Genomic DNA, 27,747 nt, shown 5'->3' with positions numbered 1-27,747 from the left:
GAATAACTGTGGCAGAGAGAGAGAGAGAGAGAGAGAGAGAGAGAGAGAGAGAGAGAGAGAGAGACAGACAGACAGACAGACAGACAGAGAGAGGGAGCGAAACTGCAGCGCTATACATAGGCTACGCACACAAATTAAAAAATGCAACAAATCATAATAATAATAATCACGGTATGAAGTGTAAGCCGGTGACACTCATAAGTGTGTGGTTCAGAGCAGATGATTTATGAAGCATTTTCCCCTCACTCCTCCAATGTGTGCGCCAGATGTGAAGCGATGCTACAGTCGAAGACTTTCTTGAATGCATTCGATCAGCGGCTTCAGAAAATCACTGTTTCGTTCCTATTTCTGAAACAAAACGTCGAGTTGGTTGCTCTGAATTGTTTGGGCAGAGTTACAGCCTACGATGGGCTGGTCCATGCGCCCAGACGCATGGAAAGTCTGACCAAAAGTTCATAAAAAAGCGTCGAGTTCTGACCTTAAATCCCCCCAAATCATCAGGTAACTACCCCAATCTCTCGTGGGTTTTATCTTAATCATCGCCCCCCGGGCTATGCTTTTCCACAGCTTTATGTGCAGGCCTTCTACCTGTCTGCCAAGATCCGATGGGCGCGGCTGGGAGCAGAGCCCACTTCTCTGTTATGACTTGCATGAGAAAGTTAAGCGAGTGGACTGAGAGTGACACGCCAGAACATCCCACCACCAGCGCCGGGCTGCACTTCTTATATACTTTCTGCGCTGCTTCACCCAAATCAGTTGGCATACCTCTTGGCAATCTGGATTTTAACACGTCGTCTCTGTAAAAAGTGACGTGAAGTGTTTTTTTTTGTAATCGACTTCGCTCAAGGTATGGATTTCCCTATTTTCGGATAACATTGTGATTGATCTATATATGCATGAATTATGTTATTTTTCTGCTCTGATGGCGTTCCGTTGTGTTTGTTCACATGCGCTCCGCTGTTTTTTTGGATTGTAAATACTTTTTTTGGTCCACTATTGGATTGCGAGGTGGACTTTACTGTGTGGTCTCCTGCGGTGCTCGATCACTTTCGAGCCTTCAACGGGACTTTATCATTGATGATGGAATGAGTTAGCCTACATGTAAAAAAAATAATAAAAAAAAATACTCGTCTGGGTTTGAATGTACTGGACTACTGCCTAGGCTAAAGGGGACGAAGTACGAGATTGTTATGAAAACTTGTTATGAAGGAAAGTCGGATAAGAAGATGAAATGATACCATAATTTCAGCCACAATTGAAGATCAAGGAGGAGACAAATTTGGCAAAAAGGGTGTGGTGATAAAAAGGTCTTTTGTGCCCTCAGAATTCACTGGAATCTCTTTGTTGTCATGACTTAAAAAGAGACAAAGTTGACCGCAAGTGTATTGAAATCTCCTCTCCCTTTCATGATGGATCATGAATCATTATTACCTTATCTTTATCCGATCTGGTGGTGTAATTTAACATGAGCCATAGACAAGGTGTATCATGTGGATGTGTTTGATTTACAAAAACAAGTGAGCTTGTCTATTATAGTTGGTTAGAGTTTGGTTAATACTGTAAGTGTGGCACATGTCACACAGTATACACTAATGAGAATAAAGTAGTGTTGGTGTGTTTTTTACTGAGAGGAATATAATGTCAGAAAAAGACAACAATGTCTGGAGATGAGGGATTTGTTAAACAATTTCCAACAGCAGCCTTTCTGTCTAATATCCTCCCCCTCTATATCCATGGTTATTGACAGCTTGTATTAGAGAGAATCTATATTTCTGATTTGTAGGTTCAAGTTTGCAGCGCTATTAAGTGGAAGAAAAACATACAAAGACTTTTCATCATTAGTGAAGTATGCTTGGTCTCAGCTTAATCCCAGTCAGCAGGACCAATCAATGCAGTCTGTTTATCAGTTATTTTGCATCATCATCATATAATATTCTAATTTTAACCATCATCACCTCTCCAGATAACGTTGGATGGACGATCTAACAACAAGACAGAGAAACTTCTCAGACATATTGGGAGAAAATGGTGAGGTTTGTGCACTCACATCTGTACAAGTGTCCCTCAACAAAGTTCCTGGAAAAGCCAATCACTTTATGTGTGGACTAGTCCGACACTAAAGGGGATATATCTATTAACTGCACAACTTTAAGTGTATGAGCTGCCCCTATATTTATTTAAACTGCACTTATCTGTGCAACATGACATGTATCCCATTTACACCACACACTATAGGATCAAAGTGTGTTTATGTTTAAACAGATAGGATATTTATAAGGGCTACAAGTGGTGGATAAAGTGAAGTGATTGTTCTCCTCATTGCCTTGTATGGCTTTGGTTCACTGCTTACAATGCCACCGAAGTCAACGGTAGCAAAGTACTGCTACAGAGTTCATGTTGTGTCTAGTGTCTAGGGGTGTTTCATTAACAACCTCTGCACATCTTTTGTTGGGTCTCCAATGTGTGTTTTTTCCATGAATTTACTTATCTATCACTGTCTATATTTGCACTCTGTTAAGTACACTAAGTTACACTTTAAAAAGTGTTTGACTTAGAACTAGTTAGTATTTACTATTACTATAACCCTGTGTAACAATTGTTCTTAAAGAGCTCTGTTTGAATTAGAAGTAGTTGTAACCATACTGTTACTAAACCTGTGTATATTTGCACTAAGTGCTCTGTTTCTATTTACTGTTACTAGAACACTGTGTGTATTTACACTCTTAGAGCTCGGTTTTAATAAGTAATAGTCATTTACAGGAAATATAACCTGTGTGTATTTGCACTCCAATACAAGCTCTGCTTGAATCACTTACTGTTACTGTTACTAACCCTGTGTATGTTTGCACTCTCAGTGGGCTGTGCAAATCAGAATAAGTTGTAATTAGTAGTCTCAGCCTCCACCAACATGTGGAATAAAGGTTTATAAGAAAAGGCTGATTTGGCATAATTACTGAGACACATGGGTGGATGGATAGGTCAGAGAAAAAGAGATGATTATACACCTCTGACACCAACACAGACAAACATATATAATCAGAGCTTATTCTGCCTTAGTCAGCGCTCTCCTACATCAAATGTTAGATCTCAAGATTAGAAGAAGTTGGAAGCTCCTCTTAGCATACAGCTAAAGATATCCAACCCAGTTCTGGAAAAGAGGACCTCCTATAGTGTTTGCATTATCTTGTTCGGATAAACTTCCCGACAATTAGTAGAGTTAACCTTATTTAATATCATTATCAGCATTATCTTTCCGTTAGGAAATCCACTCTGTAAAATTCTGTTGAGACCTGATTCACCTAGCGGCCATACTGGTTGTTTTGGTGGGTAAACCTTCTCAAATCTTTGGGGGAACCATGACAACCCAGTTTAAATTAGTTCTAAGTGCTACTCTGGTGGGGAAACAGAATGCAGAACTGAAAATAATGCATTGATTCGTCATGATTTCCAAAGATTCTGGAAGGCTTCCCCACCCGACTAATAGAGTCTATAAAGCTCTGTCTGAATCTTAGTACGCAATGTATTCTGCTGGGTCTCACTGTGGTGAATGTGTTTATACTGCTTATAAGCTTTGGTCCGGACAAACAAAGGTTGCAATTAATCATTTAAGGCGGCCGGAGTTACAGATTCATGTTAAACCAACAAACCAAAAAACAGACATCTAAGAAACCATAAAGAAACTAAAAATATGTATCTCAAAGTCTGGAGTGAGTGACTCATTCTCTTTCTTTGTGTCTTTTTTAAATCTATCAGTTTTGACAGAAACTATAATTTCCTCAAGCAGACTGGCTTCCCTGCCTCCAAGTGAGTTCCTTCATCCTTTTCTATTTATTTTCAGTCAGTTTTAAATATAAACCGACTACTGTTGGGATGTTGGGGGGTGGGGAGGTGGAGCGGTGTGGGTAATGACGCGCCGCCGGCCCCTCTTTGTTTGGATGTGTGTGTCTCTGTTGCTAGAGGGAACCAGTGGATCAAATCACAGGAACATGTCCAGTGGTGGAGGAGGAGGAGGAGGAGGAGGAGGAGGAGGAGGAGGGCTGGAGAAGAATGTCTTAACCCAGAACAGCGGTGGAAGTTTTTTCACTTCAAGTGAGCGAGGAGCCCTATAAATCATGAGCTGTATGCGGGAGGCTGTGGGCCTCCTTCGGTGTCTGACTCCGCTCAATGCCAGTCAGTGGGGAGATGCCAGTTATTTCATTGTTTAAAAATGTGTTGCTCATGCCGTGAAGGGGAGTAGAGTTGAGTGTCGCCGTTTGGTTGCCAAGAGCAACATGTGAAATGTGAGCATTTGAAACATTAAAACTTTAAAACTTCAGGGTGTCAACATCCCACATGTCTGTAGAGTATAAATAAGGTTGTTGTTAAGATGATCTTTAAATGACATGTGGACCGCGTACACATGTGTGTGCGCTTTACTAAAGAAAAGCCTTAAGGAAAAAAAAAAAATGAACGGAAAAAAAAACGGTTGAACCTAAAGTTACAGTAAAACCCCTGAAAGGTTCCAGCTGTCGCGTGGTCTCGGGCACTGACCGGTATTAACCCCCCTCCCCCAGCCTCCGTGGGCGTCAACGCCAGCAGCAACTACAGCTCCTCCTCGGGGGTCTACCTCGGTGGGGGGGACTCCTCCGGCGGCGGAAGCGGTAGTCGTGGCGTGGGAGGCGGTCACTACGGCGACCTGGACGGCTACGGCAGCGGCGGGAACAGCAGCGGCGGCTACGTGGTGACCTCCGTGTCCAAGGTCAGGTCCAGCTCCTCGGGCGGCGGCGGCACCGGGAGTGGCCGGAGGCTGCAGAGCGCCGGCCTGGCGGGGGGTCCGTCGCCGTCATTCCGTGACAGGAAGAACATGACGAGCCGCTCCGGGGGCTACGAGGGTGAGGAGGCCCGGGAGCTGTGGGACCGATGCCCAGTTGGCATCCGGCCTGGCACATTCTGGGAAGGAGGGAGAGAGAGAGAGAGAAAGATAAACACAAGCATGAGTCCAATAATAAAGGGAGATCACCGCAGGTCACAGGAGCACAGTTCGCACCTCTCCTTCTGTGGGGCTGTTTCAATTTTTTTTTCTGTCTTCTAGGAAGTTCCAGCGGCAACTCCTCACCAGAATTGTCCCGAAAGGACTATGGAAACTATTGTGAGTGAGGATGGGAAACAACAGCGATTAACTCCTGTCTTTATGTTGTGGCAACCTGTGGGTCAACGCTGCCGATACTCTGTCTGTATCGGCATCTGTCTGTCTGTCTGCCTGTTGTCTGTCTGTCTGCCAGCCTGCCTGACTGTGTCTGTGTATTTGTGTGTGTATGTGTGTGTGTGTGTGTGTGTGTAGATATGCTTGTGTACGTACATGTATGCACTACATGTGTGTGACTTGTGTGCGTGGGCTAACGTGTGTTTATTTTTTCATAGGCGCCAGTGGCCCAAGAGGGCGGAGCCAGAGCCGAGGTGAAGTTTGATTCCCTTCATCAAACACACACTCTTTCCTTCCTCTGCGGACGTGATTAAGAGCTGAACAAATAAAACAGACTCTGATCTCCTCCCATTGTTTTTCTCTCTGACCACTCCTCCGCTTTTAGAATGTAGTAGGAGGGGTTTACAAGTATTATACATCTGGATGTCTTTTATTTCTGCCCATCTCATCAAGTTTTTCTCTCTTTTTCCCCTCTCTTTTGGTTTCTAGAGAGTGAGATCAGAGCCCGCCTCCAGAGTGCCTCTCCCACCGCCTGCAGATGTGAGCCAATCATCCATCAGCACAGTTTTTGTTTTGTAACATTTCACACACACACTAAAGCCATACTTGAGGGACATACCTCAGTGTTGACTATGGGGGTGTTGCTCATAATGAAATGCTTTAGCTCCATTTTTTATTAATCTCTATGAGATCCAGCTGCTTGAGTGAGTTTATGAATAAGAGATGGAGACAATCCCTTTTTTAACCAAATTCACACAGGTCCCATTCAAACGTTATTGTTGTACATCAAATATATCCAATTAGAAAAAGGTTTATATAAGTAATTGCAGGTTAAAGATTTGCTCTCTTCTTTAACTGTCGAGTCATGTTCCCCCATCAAGATTGGAGATCAACCAAAAACCCAGAACCTCTACCTTATTCAAACTCATGGGCGGTGCATGATCACACACTTTGAAAGGTGGTTTGCGGGACCATGAGCAGTCAGCCCTGTGCGGTCCTCACTGGGCTAATGACACGGTGGTTTCCAGGGACAGAGCTGGATGACGTGAAGAGGCTGCTGAACGCAGGGAGGTCCAGCAGTGTGAGCCCCACCCGCTCCTCCACTCACTCCACCACCCTGCCCGTCCCCAGGAAGGCCACGGCCGAGGCCCGGGTCAGCAGCGAGGCCTCACAGACGGGTAGCTACAGACACTATCAGAACCAGTCTGGTGTATTAATAGTCAATGATACACTTAGAACAGAGGACCAGGCTGGTGTATTTATAGTCTTGATACACTCAGAACCCACTCAGAACCAGATGACCATGCAGAAGAGGACCTGATACGCTAACCCATACACACACATATTAAAATAAACACATTTACACAAGGACACATGCAAACACACACACACACACACACACACACACACACACACACCTACACAAACACCAACACACATGCAACCTCTTAGCTAATCTCCTTCTTGTTCTTCATTTCACTGCAGTTTCGACCCACTTTGAGACCAAACCCAGATCCGGCACGTTTCCCATCGGCTTCACCAACGGCCATCACGACATGGCCGTTCAGACGGGCCAGTCCGTCCAGTCCACCCAGTCCGCCGCCCAGTACGGCTCAGGGCTGAAGGTGTCCCAGTTCGACAGCGGTTTGAAAACCAACCACTACGACATGAACGGGAAACTGGGCCAATTCGACAGTTTAAAGTCCGGTATGTACGACTCCACCGTGACGTCCGACCACTACGACTCGGGTATCATCCCCGGTATATTCGTGGGCACCACCAAAGCCGGCCAGTACAACGGCGGCACCAAGTCCAGCCAGCAGCAGTACGAGATGACCACCATCAGGTCCTCCGTGGGCCAGGACTCCGGCGGCGGCGGCGGCGCCCGGTCGGGCTACGGCTACGACGGCACCGCCCGCTCGGGTCAGTACGACTCGGCCACGCTGGACGCCAGCGCCCTGCCGCTGTTCAACTGGTCCACCAACGCCCTCCTCACCTCCCCCACAACCGCTGCCTCCCCCGCCTCAGCCAACATGGCCACCGCCGCCACGGGCAGCACCAGCAGCTACGTGTACCAGAGCAGCACCAACAACATGGGGGGCACCGGGCCCATCATCGGCACCACCCCATCCTCCCTCTCTGGTGAGGGCGCCCCGTCAATATGGGCACGTGTGTCACGTGCACCAGCAGCCGTTTTTGTCAGACCCCGCGGGGACATGTATAAGCGCGGGGAGGGTGACCGATGCGATTCGATAGGCCGTAAATACGGAATATCGGATCTCCTTCATCATAGAATGGTAGTGGTAACATACGTTTAGAATAGTTCATCCTGTTTTCTCGTCTCTATTTGATCCTAATTTGATCCTATTATATTACAAATTACCTATCACATGATCCCGGTGTTTTGATTTCCCAACGACTTTCCCAACGACAACCAGAAGAGTCCTTACAGTGACATTTCACGTTACGTCAGTGCAGAGATGATTATATTATTTTAATTTGTGTGTCTCTGTTTACAGTCTACGGCTTCCAGAATAATCTAGGACCTACTTCGAGCACTGTGCTAACTACCAGTGGTGCTAACGTCAGTGCTAGCACAGGGGGTAAGCTAAGCTGTCCTTTATACAATGCTATTTTGTGTTATTTATCCAAATGATAATCTTATTTATTTCTGATTCCCGGACATTAACACTGTGAATACGTGTGTATGTGTGTATGTGTGTGTGTGTGTGTGTGTGCATATGCATGCGTGTGTGTGTTTGTTATCAGGGTATGGAGTACAGAAGAATGTCTCCAGCGGTGGTCTCCTCAGCACTGGAGTCTCTGGAAGTACGTTTAAGACAATAACAATTCAATAATAATAATACAGACCTAATGATAAATTACTACTGGTTACACTTTACAACATTAATTAACCATTAATGAACATTAGTTAATGCAGTAATAGGCATTAACTAACAGTTAATTAAAAGTTAGTAATCATTTACTAATGGTTGCCCTTCTAATAATATGGGTTTATAATCATGATATTAATCATAATGCGAACATCGATCATAGGAATTGCAACCAATCATAACAATCATAATTCAGCAGAACAAGTTTTGACACAATTTATCAGTCCTGCCATCACACCTGTTCACCAAATTTCACCTTCACTTTCTTCTTGCTTTTGATTTTACACAGTATTTTCTTTATACAGTACATTTTACTTTGTTTATAATAAACGTTTTTCTTTCATTGAACCTGCTTTTTGTGACATGATTTGTTTTTGTTTTGCCTTTCAGTCACAAGAACTCAGACAGACGATTCGTACAAGAAGGACTTTAAATACGTGATCTTTGACAAGGAGAACGTTGTCGCCAATAAGGACACAGAGGTCTTGATCCTCGCCAAGGACAGCGGCAAGCAGTTCACCAGCAGCGGCATTCATCTCGGAAGCGGTCAGTCGCTTGCTGCCCCCTTGTGGACAGATTTGAAATTGTATTTATATATATATTTTTAGAAACAATACTTTTGTATCTTATTTGAATAACTGTTTATTTAAATGATCAGCTTACAGATTTTATTTTATTTTCATTAGAAATAGGTCCCATCACTAAATTAAAGCAAAACACTTCTATAAGAAAAACGATTTGGAAGATGCTGATTTAATTAGTTGTATTGAATTATTAAAAAAAAAGTTTTTAATCTTTGATTTTTGTATTTGAATCATCTGATTTGCCTTTACAGGCTCTCTTTCCGGTGACTCCATGAAAAAAGAGAAGATGGTGTCCAGCTATAGTGAAGGAGCTCAGATGAAACAAGCCGGCGGCAATTACTGTAAGGAAAATAACCATAGTATTAAAAAACAAAATGAATTTATGATAGCATAAAAGCTGAATAACAAATCGTTTTTAACAGATGGTTCGTCTGGAGTTCTAATGAAAGACAAGGCAACGTATGCAGGTAGGTCACTATTATATTTGGCTGCAATCATGCATTTAGTATGCAGTATACTTTTGTGTTTGCATAATAATAATAGCAATAATAATTGTTATTTCTTTTCTTTTTTGTAAATCATCTTATTATTTATGTTGTTTTTCTTATATTTGTATGGTGTTGATGGTGATGACTCTAATAAACCCCTGAGCAGAGATCCGTGAAGACGATGGCTGCGGAGGAGGAGGAGGCGCCTTCTGCTGCTGCGCCGACTCCTGCTGCTCCTGGTGGAAGTGGCTGCTGGGCCTCCTGCTCCTCGCCCTGCTCCTCCTCGGACTCCTCTTTGGACTCCTGGCCATGGGTGAGTCAGGGGGTGGTGGTGGTGGTGGTGGGGGGGGGGGGGTTAGGTGGTTGATGAGTTAGTTGTAGTCGGCGTGTCGTTGGTTTTGTTGGCTGGTTAGTTACTGGGTTAGTGGTTTGATCAGTTAGTTTCCTGAATTTCCCACCTGAGGTGTTATCTTAGTTAATTAATTAGTGAGCTAGTTAGTTAGCAAGTAAGCAAATTGTTTATTTCGTTTGGTGGCGATTTTAGGTCAGGGTTGTGAAACATTTCTATTCTAAATAAGCATGTCTGCTCTGGAGAAGGAAATGAACCGAGACGGTAATTAAAAACAAACAAGTTAGTGTCTGGACCTCGGTGCTGCCCCCGTAGAACGCTTGCTCATGCTGGAACAGACCGGAGTGGACAGATTCACATGATGGTAACAGCTTTAACACCAGGAAATGAAAATCTAATCAGAGCTGACACAGGGTGGGGTCACATGACACCGGGACCACAGACACGTCTGGTTCCCATTGTCAGTCTGACAGTCTCTCTCTCTCTCTCTCTCTAGTTTAGACTTGCTGACATAGAGACAAGTTCCGATGTAACATATTTGTGTTAGAGTCTTTCTTCAATTTTATAACCGTCAACTGTCTTGTTCGTGGTCATGTGTATTTTAAGACGCACAAGTTGCCACAAAGTTGGTGAATGTTTAGTCAACTCAGAACATTCTCAGGTCATGTCAAGTCAGTTGTCTGAAAGGGCTCCACAGGCCCACACTATACCACACCCCCCAACGCCCCCTAGTTGATGCTAATTAAACATGGATCAGTGCTATCAGAATTAGTTGAAATGTGTTATCTATTTAGGTATTAGGTATCTATGTCTTTTCCAATTCATCAGCAGTCCATTCATTACGGAATAGGTTTGATTGAGTATTACTATGCTTCTTTTAAAATTAATATAAAGACAAATAGGTTCACCCTGTTCTCTCATTTACTTATGAAAAGTAGGTGAAAAAAGGCTTGTTTGAAGAGAAAATAAAATAAATATTTACGAATTATATTTAATTTCAAGTAACTTCGGTTACCTGACAGACATTAAGTTCTTACACTATAGGACTAGCGCTGCTGATACAACCATGCTACGACGCTACGTGTGTTGACTAACCTTCCCTGCCGTCTGCTCCACAGCTGAGGACGTGAGGAGGCTGAAGAACCGCGTCTCTGCCCTGGAGGCGGAGTCCTCGGTGGCGTCCGTGCGCTCCAGTCGTCTCTCTGCCTCAGACACCCAGATTAACCTGATCAACGCTGGTGGTGCCGGGGCTGGCACTGCTGGTGGTGCTGCCACTGCTGGTGCTGGTGCTGGTGTTGCTGGTGGAGGTGTTGCTGCAGGTCATGGTGGTGCAGGTGGTGGTGGCGCTGGTGGTGTTGTAGGGGCTGGTGGTGTTGGTGGAGGAACAGGCACCCACGTACACAACGACATCACGCTGCACACGGGTGGAGGAGGACACACCGGCACTGGTGTTGGAGTCAGCACTGGCTTTGCTGGTGGGGCTGGTTCAGTTGCTGGTGCTGGTGCTGGTGGTACTGGTCATGCTGGTGGTGCTGGTTCTGTTGCTGGTGCTGGAGCTGGTCATGCTGGTGGTACTGGCGGCGGCGGTGGTAACACTAATATCTACATCAATGGAGGTTATGGTTATGGTGGTGGTCATGCTGGCGGCGCTGTTGGTACTGGTTACGGTGGTGGTGCTGGTCATGCTGGCGGTACTGGTTCTGTTGCTGGTGGTGGTGGTACCAGTTATGGTGGTGGCTATGGTGCTGGAACTGGTGTGAGTGGTGGTACCAGTTATGGTGGTGGTACCAGTTATGGTGGCACATCTGGCAGCAGGGGTACTGCTTATGGCGAAGGTGGTAGCGCTACCAGAATCGGTGTCGGTACGGGCGTTAATGTTGGTGCTGCTGGAGGCGCTGGTGGTGTCAGTGGTGGAAGTGGTGGAGTTGGCATGGGAACGGGATATGTTGATAGTCAAGTCCTTCAGCAGACCATCCAGCAGATGCTGAAAACCGAAATGCAGTCGCAATCCTTCAGAGGTGAGACATCAAACAGTCCTCACGATCACAGTCCTCACAAACATCACAAACACAGTCCTCACAAACACGGTCCTCACAAACACAGTCCTCACAATCACAGTCCTCACAAACATCACAAACACACTCCTCACAAACACAGTCTTCACAAACACAGTCCCCACAAAGCATGCAGGGATGCTACATATTATACAGCACCAAGTTCATGACATGGCTGTTTTCATAACCTTGTCCAATGTTTCCAGCTCTGATAATGTCTTCATCTAGAGGAGAGAGAGGGGAGCCGGGGGCTAAAGGTAAACATACTGGATCACAACACCTGTTCATGATATCTACATACTCCACATTCAGCCAACTATTAATCTGGGTCATGTAATTTCCATCATATTCAGGAGATTCAGGAAGCCCAGGATTGAAAGGTCAGTCGTTGAATACAAACCAATTCAATAGCATTTCTTCATAATACTGTTAATATATCAATATTCTGAAATATCAATATTTTCTTTACAGGTGATAGTGGATTTTCAGGAACCCCAGGTAAATAGAAGGCTGTCAACATGTCATGAAGTTCATGTTGGCATTACGCTTTACAAACAAAGTACAGGCTCACAATGCATCATTGACCTTTGAACTTTGACCTCAGGTGCTCCAGGTCATCCTGGCCCTGAGGGACCAAAAGGACAAAAAGGAAGCCAAGGTAACGGCATCCATCTTGAATCTGATGTGAAGTAACTTCTCTATACAGCGCTTCTTATTCTGTGGCCCATTTTTTGTGTTGGTGCATATGTTTGTGCACCCGTGCGTGTGTATATATATATATATGTATATGTGTGCATGCACTTGCACGTGTGTGTGTGTGTGTGCATACTGCATACTGATGTGTGTAATATGTCTCAAACAGGGGATCATGGGTCAGAGGGGTCCGAGGGCGTCAGGGGCCGTGACGGGGCCACCGGCCCCAGGGGAGAACCCGGGATCTCTGGCTTCGGAGAGAAGGGGGAGAGAGGTGGGTGTCGATTTCACTGCAGTGTCACGTTTTATTTGTATCGCCCTCATTTAAAGGTACAGCCTCAAAGGGCTTCACAGGCCCCACATTACATAACACACACCCCCTCACCCAAAGCCTTCTAAAGGGCTTAAATGAACTGCTCACCACACCCAGATGGAAGAAACCTTTTATGAACACACAAGAGGGGGCCCTGCTTCCAGGGACAGCTAGGTGGGCAGTAGGAGCCAGAGGGGAAGCCGGCCTATAATGATAGCAAAAGACGATAGTTATGATAAAGTTATTATGAAAGTGAAGGTGGATATAGAAGTGAGGTAAAACATCCATCATGAATGTGTGGGCAGGTCTGTTTGATGTGAGGCATTGAAAGAGGATTATCAAAGTAAGTAAAAGAGTAATGTCTGTGATGCTAGGCACTAACTTACACCTCTTCATTCCTGGGAGACATAAAGCTGCTAAGCAGTCGCCATTACTATTTATTCGTATAGATTTGTGTTCCCTTAAGGTCATTATTTGCACTAGGTGGTAAGGAGGAAACGAGAGGGGATAGGGCTAACCCCTTCAAGGAGAGGATTGTATTGATTTCTTCAAACCTTTATGTTTGTGTGTAACAGGTTCTCAAGGGACCAATGGACCGGCTGGCTCTGTGGGCCCGTCTGGGCCTAAAGGTGAGCACACGACCCAGATAACCATGATCATGAACTACACTAGATGAACAGATGGCAGAGGTTTTGTTAATGAGCATGATCAATGTATTCTATTGTAAGTGCGCTGTGAGTCCACCATGATGACAGTTGTGTTTTCTTCCATTTAAAATGTTCATCTTTGTTATAACATTCAAATATTATTGTATACAACATTTTGATGCACAATATCACATTAAAGGTCCCATAAGGGGCAGATTTCCAAAATGGCTTGTAACGGCTAATCACACCACACCTGGTGGCATGTCATGGGACCTTTAATACAAATGCGATATTGTACTATTTGAAAAAAAATATATATATGTTATTGCAAAAAAGGGTTCTAATAAATAATTCTCCTCTGTGTTCCAGGTTCTTCTGGCACACCTGGGATACCAGGTGAGTTGAGTTTAGTTTAGATCAACACCTCTTTAACATCAAACTCTGTCTGTTAGTTGCTCAGTTGTGTTTACGTATGTTTACCATAACCTCTCGTTTCCAGGACAACCCGGTCCTAACGGCTTACGAGGAGAGGCAGGACCACCCGGGCTTAAAGGTACGATATATCACAAAATATATATAAATTATCCGACCAATCAGCATGTCTCGATGGCTTAATAACGCAAGTTGATTGGTTAATCATTGGTACTGTATTCTATTCATTTTGCCACAATAATGGTTCTCATTGACTCATCAGGAGACAGAGGGAGTGGATCTCCAGGAATCAAAGGTGGGTCTTAGCCTAACGGCTACTGTAAATGTAGGATTATTGTAAATGTAGCTACATATGAAACATGAAATAGATAGAGATTATGGCTGCAGGGTTTGGGACTTACCAAGCAATTTGTCTTTGTTGTGTTTAGGGGACCGAGGTGAAAAGGGACAAGGAGGTAAGGAAAAATGCTCTCACAGATTTTGAGTACAATGAGAGATCAATACCTTATTCTACATGTTCAGTGTTAGCATTTGCATCTAGACTAGCGTGACAATTCACTGTGTGCCACCGTGTCCTGCAGGTAATACTGGTTTATCAGGACTTCCAGGACTGGACGGACCAAAAGGATCTAGAGGTGAGTGTGAGTGGGTGAATGGGAGAGTGAGCGATTAAACCAGTCCTTAACTGATCCTCAAATAATTGATTACTGTGAAAAGAGGGTCATCATTGGGTGGAAATCCCAATGTCCCCAATGTAGTCTTACTTGTAGTAGCCATCGTAGAGCCTCTACCTGCTCCTTAATGGCATGTATCTGAATCACTCAGGCAGGTCAGATATAGGTATTAGTGTTGCAGGGAGAGACTATTGTTTTGATTTACTGGCCTAGTAGAAACCCGCCTGAAGAGCCAAAAAAAAAAGTATAAAAAAAAATAAATAAATAAAAATAAACCTAATAATCTGGATTTTAATTTAGACATTTTGTACGTCCCCATAAACCTCACTCTCTTTCTTGATATAGGTGTTCCTGGAATTGATGGACAGAGAGGAACCGCAGGTATACTCAAAACATTATTCAATTATTCAAATATGAAAAATTATAAACTAATAATGCTTTCCTTCTATGAACAGGCTAGCATGATGTTACGTGAATTATGTTCAGCACGTATTCAGTTTTTCAGTGTATTCAATGTTGACGCTTCTTTGTTTAAAGCCCGTTACCTACTGCCTTGCTCACCTGTATGGTGCTGTTACCTGCTATGCAACCTCATTTAAATAAAGTCAATCAGGTTTAGGCCTATGTTTTTGATTTATCATTCTGTTAAAATTATGTTTGATTCCCATGTTAGGGTTAGGTAAGGCTTAGGGTAAGATGATGGTTAGCATTAGACTAGGTCAAGGGTTTAGATACTTCTGTTAATATTGTGTTTGATTCCCATGTGACAGTTAGGTGAGGTTTAGGGTTGGATTATGGTTAGCATTAGGCTAGGTCAAGGGATTGATACTTCTGTTAATATTGTGTTTGATTCCCATGTGACGGTTAGGTGAGGTTTAGGGTTGGATTATGGTTAGCATTAGGCTAGGTCAAGGGATCAATACTTCTGTTAATATTGTGTTTGATTCCCATATGAGGGTTAAGTGAGGTTTAGGGTTGGATTATGGTTAGCATTAGGCTAGGGCTAGGGCTTTTGATCCTTCTGTTAATAATTGGTTTGATTGCCAGGTGAGCAAGGAGCTTCCGGCCCACCTGGGATCAGAGGACCAGCCGGACCACCTGGAGACGCTGGTAACACAGGTAACATCACAGCCTATACAACACACTGTTTCTCTCACAGTGAGGACACATAGAAGCACACCCTACAGAACACGTTATGGTCTCACAGTGAAGACACATAGAATCACAGCCTTCAGAACCGACTCTATGGTCTCACAGCGAAGACTCATAGAACCACACCCTACAGAACACTCTATACTCTCACAGTGAAGACACATAGAATCACAACCTACAGAACACACTCTAGTCTCACAGTGAAGACACATAGAATCACACCTTACAGAACACACTCTAGTCTCACAGTGAAGACACATACAGGGGAGTAAAGAGCATCTAAGAGCAGTTCATTCATTTGCACACCTTTCTTCTATGTTAGACACTGCATCTGTATGTTGTTTGTGTTCATGATTGTAGATTATATTGTCATGTTTATTTAGTATTGAATTTATATTTAGGACTTATATTGCTAATTCCTCATGTATATATACACAGTATATATATTTATATATATATATCCCATTCTTTAATATATTATATATATCTTATATTATTTGTTTTCTGTTAAAGTAATGTGATTTCAATGTGATTTCCCTGGGCATTATACTACATACATAATGAAGACAGACAGAGACAGACAGACAGACAGACAGACAGACAGACAGAGACACACACACACACACACACACACACACACACACACACACACACACACACACACACACACACACACACACACACACACACACACACACACACACACACACACACACACACACACACACACACACACACACACACACACACAGTGCTGGTAGTGCAGCACTAAGACCAGCCAGGGGTCCAACAACCACCTTATAGGCTCTGGGTTGATTAATCAAAGATTAATCAAACATCTTCCCTCCTTCTCTCTAGGCACCCCAGGGCTCCAGGGACCACCAGGTATGTGTTTGCCCCATGCTACTAAACCTTAAAACAAGTTTTAATTGGACATTTAGCACTGTCTGTCATAGCACTTGTTCATTTGCTAAAACATGCTCCATATGTACGTAGGTATACCAGGGACTCCAGGACACCCCGGATCTAGGGGTAAGAAATTCATTATTGTCTGCTTCAGACAACAACATCTACTGTCTACCATTTACTCAGTGGTTTGAGGAACGATGAATCTTTTGTAGCGGATCCGATATTTATTGCATGCTTTGATTGTTCTCAGCCTCACGTGTGTGAATTGTTTGGATAAAAGCATAGTCTACTAAACGACTCAATGTAATGAGAATATAGAGATGTTATAATACCATATTGGATATACAGATGGACAGAGTGTGAATCCTTACCCTGTGTGCTTGTTTCAGGTCAAACGGGTGAACCAGGAAGAGTCATCAATGCAGGTAAGAGAGCTGAGGAGTATGATCAGATTTAGTAAGACTTTATAATGGTTCTAGAGGGGAAGGAAAGCAGGATAGTCTTCTAATGGTTCTGGTTTGGAACGACAATGACTAAAGTCTAACCTGGCCGTCCTCATTCCACTTTGCTACTTAATAACATGTGCCTGGAATATTCAGTGTAATCCAGTGCTTTGAATTAAGTGCTTTTTTTTTTTTATCTTGAAATGTTTTGGTGGTCCTCATGTTGCTGTGATGTTGTCCCCAGCTGGCTCCAGCTCTGTGGGCATCCCAGGACCCCCTGGTTCCTCTGGACCCCCTGGACCTGCCGGATCCCCTGGACTATCAGGTCTCTGCTCTGACCTCTAGTACCGATACTCTAGTCCTGGTCCCGGATGAAGAACCAGAGATATCACTGAACACATGACACACTAACTCAAACAACCTGCATCCCCAAACCATGTACCAAACTATATTGGATCAAACTACCATTTAAACGCATTAAACAGCACTCCTTTATCTATGAAGATATTATTGTTATTAACTATACATTATTTACCATGATACAAGTATCTAAAGTGTCCATAGATCAAACCCAAACACAAACCATAAAGTGTAGCTTCATATATTATACATTGCATAGAATCAATGTATTTTATTGTATTTGTTAATTGTTAATTTGTTTGTTTGTTTAGGTCCCATTGGCCCTGCTGGTCTTCCTGGCCCAGCTGGTATGTCGTCTCATATTGATTTATCTTAATTGATTACCCATACCCCTATTTATTAACCCTTAACCAATTGGAAATGCAATCTAACCCTAACCCTAGCGACCAGGCCAACAGTTACCAGACATCTGAACCATGAACAAAATACATAGGCAGACATTTAACTGATATATCTATATGTTACCTACAAACATATCATATCTAAACATTATATGAATGCACAAAATAGTTACACTATACAACAACAAAAATATATAAATACAATATTACATTATCTGAACAAATGCAACAGAAATTTTACAACAGACTTAGTTAGAAAATATGTTTACCTATAACGGCTACTGGGATATGAAGTCTCTGGGGTGTAGATTGTAGTACCTGCTCTCCACCACTAGATGGCGCCACAGAAACGCTGACTGTGGCTGAGACTGATTTATAGTCATGATCTTCTACATCACGGAGGACCCTGAATGTGTACCATGCATGTGTGTTCATGTCCTAAAGGTGCTAGAGGTGCCAAGGGAGACCCAGGAATATCAGTGAGAACTACAGAGACCGTGAGCTCCTCCAGAGCTGAAAGTGAGTACTTTAAATACATGCATGCCTTACATACAATCATACAGTAGATACATACATATATAGGTAAACAGTAAACACACACACACACACACACACACACACACACACACACACACACACACACACACACACACACACACACACACACACACACACACACACACACACACGCTATGCTGCATCATGTATGTTGAAATAGTCTTCTTCTTTGTTTTGATTAAGATCAACAATAATTTGTTCCTCATTAAAAGCCTAACCACACCTCTGTGATAAAATACACACAGGGAACTATAAACCATTAAATCTTATCTTACGGGTTTGGCGGCAACACTAGACTGTCCTCACGGCCCTCATTAAGATACGTTATCGTACTTTCTTGCTTCAGCTGGAACATCATCATCATTAACCGCACCGAGGCGCCCCCTTCTCCTACTGTAATGTGTTTCTGTGTGTCTGTGTTTATCAGGACAGTTTGGGTCATCTGCTGCTGGGGTCCCCGGACCCCCTGGTCCACCGGGACAGCCTGGGATACCGGGACGGCCAGGTAACCAAACATGACCTACGGGTTAGGATGCAGAGTGGGACGTCCCAAGCCACTGCTGCACTGCACTGTCCTGGTTCTACTAAGTTTATGGCATTCACATGGAGTAACATGTGTCACCCTTATATATTAGTGGTTCCTTTATTTATTGTCTTTCTTGTAATGTTTTGTTTTAATGAGAGATTTTATTCATATTCCATTTTTTATTTACTCTTGTATTTTATTGCCGTTGTAAAGAGTTTTTGTCTAGTGAAGCGCTGTATACATAAAATGTATTATTATCATTAACTTAGCAGTGCCATTATCCTTTAAAATGTATCTAAGGTAAGTGTTTATTTCTTCAGGGGATTCGATACCAGGACCCCAGGGACCCCCCGGACCCCCTGGAGTGTCAGGTGAGTGTGAACCCAACACCGCGTTCAACGTCTCTTGGTACACATCCTGCAATGGGCCTTATTCCCCTAGCGGCCATATTGGTTCCACCCCGGTTTGTTTAGAACAGAGATGGAACCAACATGGCCGCTTGGTGAATAAGGCCCATGCATTCCTGAAATCTGAAATACTAGATTGTTATCCTTAATTGGTAATCAATATGTACAATATCCAGACACCTAAGGCTTTAGGATTTGGGTTGTTCAACAGGTAGGAGCTACGCAATACCAGGTTTGGTTTTTAATACAACATTCTATTGATGATATCTTTAGGTTTTGGAAGACAAGGCCCTAAAGGAGAGAGAGGAGAATCCGGCAGCTCTGTGTCCAGCTCAGGTGCAGATCAATAATCAATCATTCAATCATTGTGATCGGCCTTCAATCACCGCAAATGTCTACCTTCATCAACCTGGATTACATATATGGGCTAGAGCCATTTACCAAGAATATATTTCTATATTGGTTTGCTGTACATGCATTGCATTGTGTATGACAAGGGCCCGCTGCTGACTCCTGGTTCTATTGCAGGAACATACTTCACTGGAGCCCCAGGAGCCCCAGGGCCTCCGGGGCCAAAGGGATCCTCAGGTGAGGGCTCTACTTTAGACAACAAACGCGTTATCTGAGAAATGACAAATATCACATTTGATAATTGATTTGTAGCTCTGGGTTTGTGCTAGTGGTTCGGTGTCTTGTTCATTGTCTAATATACTGCGGTCCCACACAAAGATTTAGATTGACATGTTGAAATCCTATGAATTGTCAGATTCATGTCACTTGTGGTGGCCAATCAAATTTTAGGGATGGCATCACCTTCTCAGGCCCCCCACAGTAGACACCCCCTTAGTGTGCCCAATATGTCTCATAACAATGATGATGTTCATCTTTCCCAGCATCACTAAGTCACCATTTATGTACTTGTGTTGTGAATTTCAGGTTCTCCTGGACCAATGGGATATCAAGGTGAAAATCTTTCTTTTGTAATATAATTTGTAAAAGTGATTTGTCGTTGTATGTGACCCTGAATGTAACAAGCATGTTTACTTATTCAGCGAGGAAAAAGATATACAGTACATTAAAACAGCTTAACAGTGATCTTACAGCCATTTTAACTGATGTGTTTCTGTTCATGTAATGTTGTTTACAGGTGAAAAGGGAGAGCAAGGAACGCCTGGCACTCCTGGAAGATCAGGAAGCTCCGACAGAGGTACAGTCATTCATTCACCCATTCATTCATTCATGTAGTCACAAAAATCAAAATAAATAATACTAGTAGAATCCCAGAACACCCCCCCCCACACACACACACACACAGACTGTAGTTGGTGTAGTTTGAGCCACAGTCCACACCACAACATAAGCTCTCGTGCTCTGATGCTGTACTAACAAGTTGTTGGGGTCCTCCACAGTGGTGTCCTACGGTGGCGGACAGGGGCCCCCAGGACCACCCGGGCCCCCAGGCCCTCAGGGACCAATGGGATACAAAGGTAATCCTGACGACAAACCCATAAGCTCTAAAGGCCAAGATGCAGCTACACACAACTTCAGCTGGATTTAATTCCAATGGATAAATCGCTTTCTATGTCACGTTATTACCTTCAGTTATATAATGTGTCTCTTTGATCATTCGCAATGTCCATTTGCGCTGCACATCTGTACTTAACATGTCATATATGATCATTGTTCATATAATACTGTACATGGTACAAATACTATGATATGCATTTGTCTGTAGATACGTTTATTGTATTCTGCTGTTTCGACCAAATGTCCCTTTGGGGATGAATAGAGTCAGAGAGAGACAGACAGATGAGTATCTGTCTGTCTGTCTGTCTGTCTGTCTGATTGTCTAACAAAGGGGACACTGGATCACCTGGTGTTCCTGGTATCGCCGGCTCTTCAAGAGGTACGATCAAACCAAACCTCACAACCACTAATCCCTCATAACACACAGCCGTAGTCGTACACACGTCCCACCTGCTTTGATTCATTTTGTTTTATTCTTTCCAATCAGGCACCTACTCGGCCACCACTGGACCTCCAGGACCCCCCGGTCCCCCGGGCGCTCCTGGCCACCCAGGATCCTTCTCCTCCTCCGTGGAGATGCGGCAGTACATCAGCGAATACCTCAGTAAGAACCGGCCTCTCAGAGCCCACCTCTGGAGGTGTCCGTCCCCCCCCCATGTGTTGTATGACCCACTATGTTCTCTCTTACTGGGCCGCCGTCCCAAAACAGGGAAGTACAATTGCTAATTTCATGTGCTCTATATTTCCGAGTTCTGGGTTTCAGAGTTTGCCATATTTTTTGTAGCAGAAGAGATGAGGAAAATAATCGTACTTCGTGGGATCAAAAGTTTGCTTCACCCCTCTATATATATATTAGAGTTATGTCGTATGCCGAGGGCTGAGATTACAATGTTTAATGGGATCCCTGTGTGACCCATTAACATGTGACGTGTTGGGTCACAACTGGGACCACTGGGACCAGCAGATTCAATGCCTGGCGAGGTAACGACACCCACGGGAGCTGTTGTTGATGCTCTATAACACAGTATCCACTCATCTTCCGCAGGCAGGAGCAGACAGTCCAGCATCCCCGGCCCCCCAGGCCCTCCAGGGGCCCCGGGAATACCGGGAACCTACTCCGGATCCCTGGAGGATTTGTCCTCTCGTATCGTTGTCTACTTGCAGCGTGAGCAACATTTTCTTGCCCTATTTTACCAGCAGGGTGGTCGAGTTGAGTTGAAAACCCACCCAGATGTAGGAGTGTACCAACTGGTTGTTGTGGTAGGGTGATGGACCAACTACCCATCATGCATCTGGGTTGACACCCTTGTGATGTCACAAATGGGCCGATTTTCTTGTAATGGATCATCAAACTCACAGCTGTTTGTGGTTCAGATGAAGAAAGAAGGATTAACAACAAGGTTTCTCTTGACGGTTTTCAGGTTCAGGTTCTGGTTTCAGCGTAGGGGCCCAGGGCCCCCCCGGCCCACCTGGCCCCGCAGGATCTGGAGCATTCACCATCAACGCTCTCATCACTATGCTACAGAGTAAGACCCGCCACCACATCAGAACCTTGAACTGAACATTGGCTCCGCGAGCCTTCTGAGGGCTGTTAATGAGGCTAACAATGAATGCTTGATGGATACTAAAAGAACAAACCAGAGCACAGACACACCATTATTGTGAGCAAAGTAAGCAAAGCATTTAGCCTAGCTTGCTAGCTGTGTTATTACTATGTACACGCTGATAAGGTGACTCAGGGAGGGCCTTCAGAAGAACATGTCTAATACAGTAGTGGGTAACCGAGTTTTTAACTGTGTCTGGCTTCAGGGGACGATGTCAGAAGGTACATGACAGGCCCACAAGGACCTCAAGGACTTCCAGGGACCCCAGGTCTTCCAGGCACCCCGGGGACATCGGCAGGAGTCGTGGCCAACTATAACATCCAGGAGATAGCCACCTATGTCTTCAGAATCATGAGTGGTAAGGCGGGACACCTCCCCCCCTCAAAGCTAGGGTTGACAGTTCATAGTCTTTGGAGACACATAGGTATGATGTATTTGATCATAAGACAACCATATATGTATATCTAATTTTCCCAACCAATTCGGTCATGGGTACCCCCACAATACTATTGAAGTACCCATTCATCAACACCTTTAAATCACAAACATTTTAAATCTGAACTCACGTTACATTATCATTTTAATAATTATTAATATGTTAGTGGCCTAGGTTGTAACAATGGAAGAAGCTGAGGCAAGCGTTTTTGTAATGTTCTTTGCTTTATACCTACCTAAGTAGGTATGCTCCTAAGAATGGTATTGCTCAGAACCAGCTTATGTTTTTATTGTGCATTCGAAAAACACAACTCTTGAACCTTGACTGTAACTCTCCACTGTCGGCCAGTGTGTGGGTAGAAGCTTCACGCACCTCCTGACCTCCTGTGTGTTTCAGAGAGAGGGATGACCAACGGGGGACAGCCCGGGCCCCAGGGGCCCCGTGGCCCCCCCGGCCCCCCAGGTCCAGGCCATGGATCCACTACCGCCACCATTGACTACACTGCTCTCACTAGAAGTAAGATGGGTCTGCCATTTGACCATTTTGGTTCTCCACCCACAACACCGTCACTGTCACGTGCTCCACACATGCTTTTGTGATGATGAATAGTCACACTGTATATTTTGCAAAGCACTAATACAAACGTGTTGAATTGGTAATAAGTGCTAAACACCGATATGTAGTTGAGATATAGTTGACATGTAAAAGAGAAAGACCGGAAACACCCAATGACCTCAGGTTCCATCACTGATGATGTGCCTAAGTGCATCAATAGATGTATATTAAACTACATGTACATTTACTATAATTTAGATTTTATATTGATATAATTTAGTTATAATTGAGATATAACTAAGATGTAGCAAATAATATTTAAATTAGACGGGGATGTGACGTGTCAGCTAGAATGAGATGTTATTTAAATGTAGTGAACAATATGTAAATAAGATGGGTCAATTAGATAATTTTGTAGTAATTATGGTGTGATTGGTGTGAAGATAATCAAGATGTAATATAAATGTAAATGAGATGTAAATGAGATATTGTTGCACTATGTTTGAGGCGTAAACAGCTGACTGAGTCCACTCTGGTCACTCACCCGGTCACTCTCACGTCCTCATCCCTCTCTCGGCGTCTCCTTCCTCCTCAGACTCAGATTTCAGAGCGCTGGTGGCCCGCGCCACAGAGCGACCCGGCCTCCCCGGCCCCCCAGGGTTCCCAGGAGCCCCCGGTCCTCAGGGGCCTCCAGGGGCCCCAGGTCTCTCCTCCACCTCCACGGTGTACGGGTCCTCGGGCCAGGGCGGCTACAGGATGGAGGACATCCTGAAGTACCTGCAGAGTGAGTGTGAAGGCTGGGAGGAGATGGGAGGAAACGGGTCTTTATTAATTAATGAATTAATTAATAAAGAAACATTCAGGAGTCACAGCAGAAGGTCTGGACGCAAGAGATCCACTGTTAAAATAAGAGTCAAATCTACAATGAAAAGATATCTATAACAAACGGGAACGGTAGTCATTTTAAAGCAATAAATAAAGGATAAAATATAGATAGATATATAGATTGTTACAAAAATAATAATTTTATCCAAAGCAAAGTCTCTCCTGATTGATTAAATAGTTTACTATAACTAAAACATCACAGTAACCAAGTATTTTGGTTTGTGGTTTTGATTGCTTGACCCAATACATGTGACTCTCTCCCTCTCTCTCTTAGCCTCTGGGTACAGGGGTCTCCAGGGGCCTCCTGGTCCTCCCGGCCCTCAGGGGCCCCCAGGTCAGTCCCAGGGCGTAGTGACCTACAGTGGAACCCACCAGCCCAGAGAAACCATCCGACTAGAGCTCCAGGAGTACCTCAGCAGTGAGTCCTCCACACTCAGCTTGATGAAAAGCTTACTTCACGGCTCATCGTTTAATCCTCAGTTTGTGTGTGCAAACTTAAAAATAGGAATAGATTTGGAAATAAGTCAAATGTATGATTTTTAGAAATGTGTAGTTGAGAAGAAGGTAGGGGTTAGGGCATCTCCGTTAAGGATGCCTACAGGTAGACTGTGGACATTTAACCTGTAGATTTAATATCAATATTAAAGATTAGAGTCTTATATTATTAAATATTTTTATATTGAAATGTTTCTTTATTTTCAAATTGAGATGATCATTTTGTCACCAGTTTCCTTTCCCCAACAAACATTCTCATACACGAGAGGCTCCTCCAACCGGAGCACACAGTCTCATGCTACCAGCTAAACCACGTCTCTCACCAACGATCTGACTCCCTCTTCCAGGCGATAGCGTGCGGAGGGCCATCCAGGGACCTCCTGGGCCCCCGGGCACGCAGGGCCCCAGGGGCTACCAGGGAGAGCGCGGGCCCCCGGGGCTGGTCCAGGGCTTCCTCCAGGGCCAGAGCTTCTCCCAGGGAGCTTCGAGCCGCGGCTCCGAGGGCCAAGTGACCATCGACGTCAGCAACTTGGCCGAGAACCTGGACTACTCCAGGGTGGCCTCCAGAGTGTCCGACTACATCAGGGGTGAGTCGCTCATATGAGGAGGTCACTCCTGGTCACTCTTCTGTCACACACGCAGCCTCCCACCCGTCAGGACCTCGGTTTAACGTCTCATCCAAAAGACAGTGCTCTTCAACGGTTCTCCGTCCTGGGGCATTTGGACGGCTATATTACCCAGGCAAAAGGGATGAGCACCCCCTATTGGCCCTCCAACGTCCACAGGTCTGCCGTCTGAGGATGGACCGGGCCAGTCCTGCCTAGCTTTGCAGAGGAACCAGCAGTGTTGGGCGGATCATTCACTTTTTCCAATGCCCCTACAGACCAAGGCCTGCTGCAGGATTATGTTGGAGAGGGGCCAGTGAGGACGACTGTCAGGGCCGTCCAGGGGCCTCCCGGGCCCCCCGGCCCCCCCGGCCCTATCGGTTACAGCCGGGTCATCGGGGCCTATGGCAACATCACCGCTGACCTCATGGACTTCTTCAGGAGTAAGGACTTGGGCTTCTTTTTTTGTACTTTTCCACTCAAGGTCACCAGGAAATAACAATATATTATCCCGCTGATTTCATATTACTCAACTGTTAAACAAAATGTGATAAATGAAGAGTGCAAAATCGGCCGTGTGCATTGAGGTCGATCTGTTTTTAAGAAGAATTAAGTATCAGAATGTGTAAATATCCTGACGGTACTGATTGATGCTCTTCCTGCAGCATACGGTACCGTCCCGGGCCCCATGGGGGGACCTGGTCCCAAGGGAGACAGAGGATACCCGGGACCCAGGGGAGAAACAGGTACGCTGGAAGAGAACTGTATGCTTACAGCTCGAGGGGAAAATCTATTTTTCGTGTCGGGGACAATGTGCCACCCTGGGCCCCCTGTGAACACGGCCCTGGACTCTGTAACCTCTCTCATGCTCCACTGTCTACCTGTTGGTTGTCCTGTGTCCAGTCAAACTGGAGCACTGGATGGAAGACGGGGGTTGATGGTGTGTTTGTTTTTACAGGTGAGACCGGGAAGACGGGGGCCCCAGGACTACCTGGGCTCCACACCATCCACACCCAGCACCGCGTGGAGAAGAGAGACGAAGGTACGCTCGCTGACTAATACTGACCTGCAGCACACAGGGCCATTACAACTGTTCAGCTGGGGGCTGATGAAACAGATCTGTCTGTGGTTACCAGGGCAACGGTGTATGAGTGTGGGAGTGGTAACCACGCCAAGTGTGCGGGTGTACTCACCCTCAACCCAGAGAGAGCAGTTGGCTAATTCTTTAGCTTGGCGCTAAATCCAACAATTAATACAATTTGAAAAAAATACATACCCAGCAACTGATGTTCTCCACTCCTCCCCAGATGAAGCCCGGGAGCGCCGTCGACAGCGTCGGCGCAGGTCTACTGGAGTCTAGCATCTCATAGGGATTATATGAAATTTACACATGTGTCTGATACAAGTATACACACAGTACATACAGTACCACAGGCTCATGCTAGGCTTCCTCCGCTTGCCTTGTGTAGTGAAGTAAACTAATGAGATACAGAAAATACAGATTACTATGGCATAGAGAAAAAAAGTAAGCAGTTTATATCAAATGGCTTGAATTTGTTGCAGGTGTGGTATGTGTTCTTAAGGTGCAGGCCATTTTTCAAAAGGTATTTTTGTTATTGTTGTATTAGTTTGTTGTATTTTCCCTTTTTTATCTGGTGATAAGGCTTTGAGTAGGGATTGTTTTTTGCAGATAATTCTATTTCTTCAGGCAATAATAAGCATATGATGATTTTTGCACTACGTAAGTCTTTCTTCCTGTGTTTGCGATTTTAGTTCTAGTTAAGGCTCAATTCAGTATTTCGTTTATAAGATGTGTATGTTTTAACCTTGGGTGTCCATAATACTTAAAATAACTACATGTTTTATTCAAGATAGTTAGGAATATTTCCAGACATAACATTAAACCAAGTAAAATGTCCAAGCCTCCTATTATCTTGAAGGCAAAGCACTGTTACATACAGTAGGAGAAAGCAAAGCATTCCTGGTGTAAACCTGGGTTTAAAATGTGCTTTATTTGGCCTCAGAGGAATAAGGGAATTCAGGTATCCGGGAAAGAAATTAACACTGATTAACACTGATCAACTGCATCAAATGCATGTCATGCATTTGTATTGTTTGCAATCACTAGAAGGTCTTGTAGTTTTTAATGGTAGCAGTTTCAGGAAAGCCATTCCCTTCCTGTTTTGAAGATGAATGCAAAGGTTCATAACAGCACTATATAACTAGCATACCAGCAAAGTGTTGTTTAGAAAATCAATTCCCTCCTCCCGTCTGGCATGAGATATGTTTTTATCATGATCATTTGTTCGTCAGTTTAAAAAAGCAAAAAAAAAATTCCCACTTTAGAACATACTTGGTATGCTAGGGCCTTATGATTACTGATTGGAATGTATATTTTTTGTATGAGAGATGAAATTGTATTTAAGTGACAGGAAAACAGTTCTAAGTTATAAAAAAAAATTAAATATGGAAGCAATTTTTCCCAGGTTATATTTTGAAAGGATTGTGGTGTTTTGGTAACTTTTGCAAACATGATCCAATTTCTAAGACACTTAAATAAATCTATTTTTGGAA

General features: G+C 44.2%; 1 protein-coding gene across 1 annotated transcript; it reads left to right on the top strand.

The window, feature by feature from the left end:
• Positions 1–701: 701 nt before the first annotated feature.
• col17a1b (collagen, type XVII, alpha 1b) lies at positions 702–27,747 on the top strand. The gene is made up of 56 exons (XM_084470814.1): positions 702–847; positions 1,964–2,028; positions 3,754–3,804; positions 3,958–4,089; positions 4,554–4,871; positions 5,072–5,128; positions 5,401–5,436; positions 5,672–5,722; positions 6,211–6,360; positions 6,668–7,324; positions 7,702–7,785; positions 7,952–8,011; positions 8,467–8,622; positions 8,912–9,001; positions 9,083–9,127; positions 9,315–9,461; positions 10,616–11,515; positions 11,758–11,808; positions 11,905–11,931; positions 12,023–12,049; positions 12,156–12,209; positions 12,414–12,518; positions 13,133–13,186; positions 13,574–13,600; positions 13,704–13,757; positions 13,899–13,931; positions 14,065–14,091; positions 14,218–14,271; positions 14,656–14,691; positions 15,358–15,429; positions 16,321–16,347; positions 16,459–16,494; positions 16,761–16,796; positions 17,059–17,139; positions 17,486–17,521; positions 18,020–18,094; positions 18,561–18,638; positions 18,980–19,030; positions 19,340–19,402; positions 19,595–19,654; positions 20,003–20,029; positions 20,214–20,273; positions 20,476–20,553; positions 20,925–20,972; positions 21,081–21,197; positions 21,639–21,758; positions 22,015–22,119; positions 22,403–22,555; positions 23,030–23,149; positions 23,784–23,972; positions 24,348–24,491; positions 24,916–25,155; positions 25,452–25,616; positions 25,839–25,919; positions 26,132–26,215; positions 26,481–27,747. Exons 2-56 carry the CDS (start codon positions 1,974–1,976, stop codon positions 26,531–26,533), a joined length of 5,937 nt encoding a protein of 1,978 aa, XP_084326940.1. The 5' UTR covers positions 702–847; positions 1,964–1,973; the 3' UTR covers positions 26,534–27,747.

The sequence above is a fragment of the Micromesistius poutassou genome (assembly GCF_964030765.1).
Source record: "Micromesistius poutassou genome assembly, chromosome: 7".
Classification (NCBI taxonomy): domain Eukaryota; kingdom Metazoa; phylum Chordata; class Actinopteri; order Gadiformes; family Gadidae; genus Micromesistius; species Micromesistius poutassou.
The sequence above is the reverse complement of the archived record's forward strand: the minus strand, read 5'-3'. Positions and strand labels throughout refer to the sequence as shown.

Bases quoted from the DNA above. Each gene is read 5' to 3' on its own strand.
- col17a1b (XM_084470814.1), top strand. From the start codon at position 1,974: ATGGACGATCTAACAACAAGACAGAGAAACTTCTCAGACATATTGGGA. The intron at 6,361-6,667 runs GTAGCTACAGAC...ATTTCACTGCAG, and splicing joins CAGCGAGGCCTCACAGACGG to TTTCGACCCACTTTGAGACC. The intron at 14,272-14,655 runs GTGAGTGTGAGT...TTCTTGATATAG, and splicing joins CGGACCAAAAGGATCTAGAG to GTGTTCCTGGAATTGATGGA.